We start from the raw sequence: 2500 nt of genomic DNA, 5'->3' as shown, positions 1-2500 counted from the left end.
GGAGAAAGGAAGTAGGGGACAGAGAGTACTGGACAGGGAGTAGGGGACAGAGAGTAGGGGTCAGGGAGTAGGGGATAGAGGGTAGGAGAAAGGGCATAGGGGACAGAGAGTAGGGGACAGGAAGTAGGGGGCAGAGAGTAGGGGACAGGGAGTAGGGGTCAGGGAGTAGGGGACAATGAGTAGGGGACAGGGAGTGTGGGACAGGGAGTAGGGGTTAGGGAGTAGGAGAAAGGGAGTAGGGGACAGAGAGTAGGGGAAAGGGAGTAGGGGTTAGGGAGTAGTGGACAGAGAGTAGGGGACAGGAAGTAGGGGACAGAGAGTAGGGGACAGGAAGTAGTGGACAGAGAGTAGGGGACAGGAAGTAGTGGACAGAGAGTAGGGGACAGGAAGTAGTGGACAGAGAGTAGGGGACAGGGAGTAGGGGTCAGGGAGTAGGGGACAGGAAGTAGTGGACAGAGAGTAGGGGACAGGAAGTAGTGGACAGAGAGTAGGGGACAGGGAGTAGGGGACAGGTGTGAGTGTGTCACCGTGCTAGTGCAGTCTGTAGCTCCTCCTCCTTCCTAGCGAGCTGAGCCTTTAACTCTGCGATCTGCGCCTGCAAGTCTGCAATCTGTTCCTGTAAGTCGTTTGACTCCGCCTCCAGTTTCCTCTTCAGCTTGTCGAGCTCTTGACGTGTCTTTTCTTCTTTCTTTAAACGCACTGTAGGTCAACAGTGAACACCACACATTAGCATTAGCAATATTTATTATTAGTAGTAGTGTTAATTCTGCACACCTTCCAGTTCTGAAATCATGGACTCGTGCTTGTTCTTAAGCTTCGTCAGGTTTTTAGATTTTTCCTCTTCTTCAGCCAGATTAGCACTAAAATCTGCAACACGCTCCTCTAACAGCTTCCTCTCCTACACACACACACACACACACACACACACACACAAAAGTAAGAAAACTGTCTACATACACTGCCATAGATATGTTCATCACTGGGGCTGAATAACATAACAGAAATTAGAACAGGATTTGTATGGGACACAAATGTAAATCCACCTTCAGAAGTTTGTTGTTGTGGTCCTCCATCACCAGAAGGTCATCCTCCAGTTTCTTGATCTTTCCCTCACAAGTGACCTTCTCCAGCTGAAGCTTTTGTCGTGCATCCTCCTCCTCCTCTAGGTGTTCCTCCAGTTCCTGAATGCAGTACCATCATTACCATCACCCATACACACTAGAATACACTCCTACATAATCTAAACACCTGGACACCGCAACATCACCATACACTCTGTCACAAAACACATACACACCTGATAAGTTCACTATATCAGTGTAACACACCTGGATCTGCTGGTGCATCTTCTTCTTGTCAACCTGCAGGGTGGCACTGCGCTCCTCCTCCTCCTCCAGGCGTGCTTCCATTTCATGAAGGATCTCCTCTAGCTCCTGCTTCTTAGCGGCTAAACGTACTCGCATCTCCTCCGCCTCGGCATAAAGCTCAGTCTCAGCCTGGAGCTGCTCCTGCAGAGTGTTCCTCTCCTCCACCAGCTAAATAAAACATCAGTAACATAAAGAATATATTACAGCAGAAGTGAAAACAGTTAAACTGTGTTAAAATGTCCATCCAGAACAGGTATCTCTGACTATCTGACCTGTAACTGTGATCAACTCCTCACCTGTGTGTGTTTCAGCATAATGTCTTTTAGCTCTGTCTCATACTTCTGTGCTGAATCTTTGGCTTTCTGAAGCTCCTCCTCTTTGAGACCTAGCTCCTCCTCTTGACGTGTCACCTGGAGTAGAGGCTTTACCTGTAACAAGGAGACCCTCACACAATTAGCTAAGGCAATCTGTTGGTCCTACAGAATGTAAACTCACTTCTACATTCAGATGCATTATTGCAGTTTAACAAACACACACTGGTGTCTGACCTTAGTGAAGAGTCTCCACCACTGCCAGTTCCTGAGCTTCAGATAAGCAGCACAGTTCCTCTGGATCACTCGCATCGCTGTGAGCTGCTGCTGACGCTTAGCAAATGCCCTAAAAACACACACACACACACACACACACACACACACACACACACACACACACACACACACAGTCAGTATAACTCAAACCTGTGTTCTAGACACTGACAGTGTGTGGTTGGTGTGGTCTTTACTTTCTGGCAAGGAAGCCACGGGCCTGAGCCTGGAAAGCGATAATAATGACAGTGATCTTGAGGTCGCGCTCCTCCTCTAGCTGAGCCAGGACCCCAGTCCTGAAAAAAATCTTACTCTGCCCAATCCGGTACAGGTTAGGGTCTAAGTCCAGGTGCTTAATCTACAACAGAATGAAGGATAAGCTTAAAGTGGGTCAGTAAGCACTGCTGATGATTCATAATAAAGGGTTAATAAAGTCATCTATTTATGGATCTATATTCAGTAGTTTGATCTTATACTGACTACTGAATAAATTGAACTAAATAAACTGAATAAACTCACCATCAGTATGCAGGCCTGTTTTCCGTCCAT

The 2500-nt window shown here is 47.3% G+C and overlaps 1 protein-coding gene across 3 annotated transcripts in view; it reads right to left on the bottom strand.

Annotated features, from left to right (window-relative positions):
- The window catches only part of myh11a (myosin, heavy chain 11a, smooth muscle), a 28230-nt gene that overhangs the window by 9245 nt on the left and 16485 nt on the right, over positions 1–2500 (bottom strand). For all 3 annotated transcript variants that reach the window (XM_060869123.1, XM_060869124.1, XM_060869125.1), the window contains 8 exons: positions 2471–2500; positions 2149–2309; positions 1916–2024; positions 1664–1795; positions 1329–1535; positions 1044–1181; positions 775–898; positions 528–699 (listed from right to left, as the gene is read on the bottom strand). The exon at positions 2471–2500 is cut by the window's right edge and continues 40 nt beyond it. In XM_060869123.1, the coding sequence (XP_060725106.1) occupies positions 528–699; positions 775–898; positions 1044–1181; positions 1329–1535; positions 1664–1795; positions 1916–2024; positions 2149–2309; positions 2471–2500 (1073 nt within the window). The remainder of the gene's footprint in view (positions 1–527; positions 700–774; positions 899–1043; positions 1182–1328; positions 1536–1663; positions 1796–1915; positions 2025–2148; positions 2310–2470) is intronic.

This window comes from Tachysurus vachellii, chromosome 4 (genome assembly GCF_030014155.1).
Source record: "Tachysurus vachellii isolate PV-2020 chromosome 4, HZAU_Pvac_v1, whole genome shotgun sequence".
NCBI lineage: Eukaryota > Metazoa > Chordata > Actinopteri > Siluriformes > Bagridae > Tachysurus > Tachysurus vachellii.
Note: the sequence above shows the minus strand (reverse complement) of the source record. Positions and strands in the feature narration are given on the sequence as shown.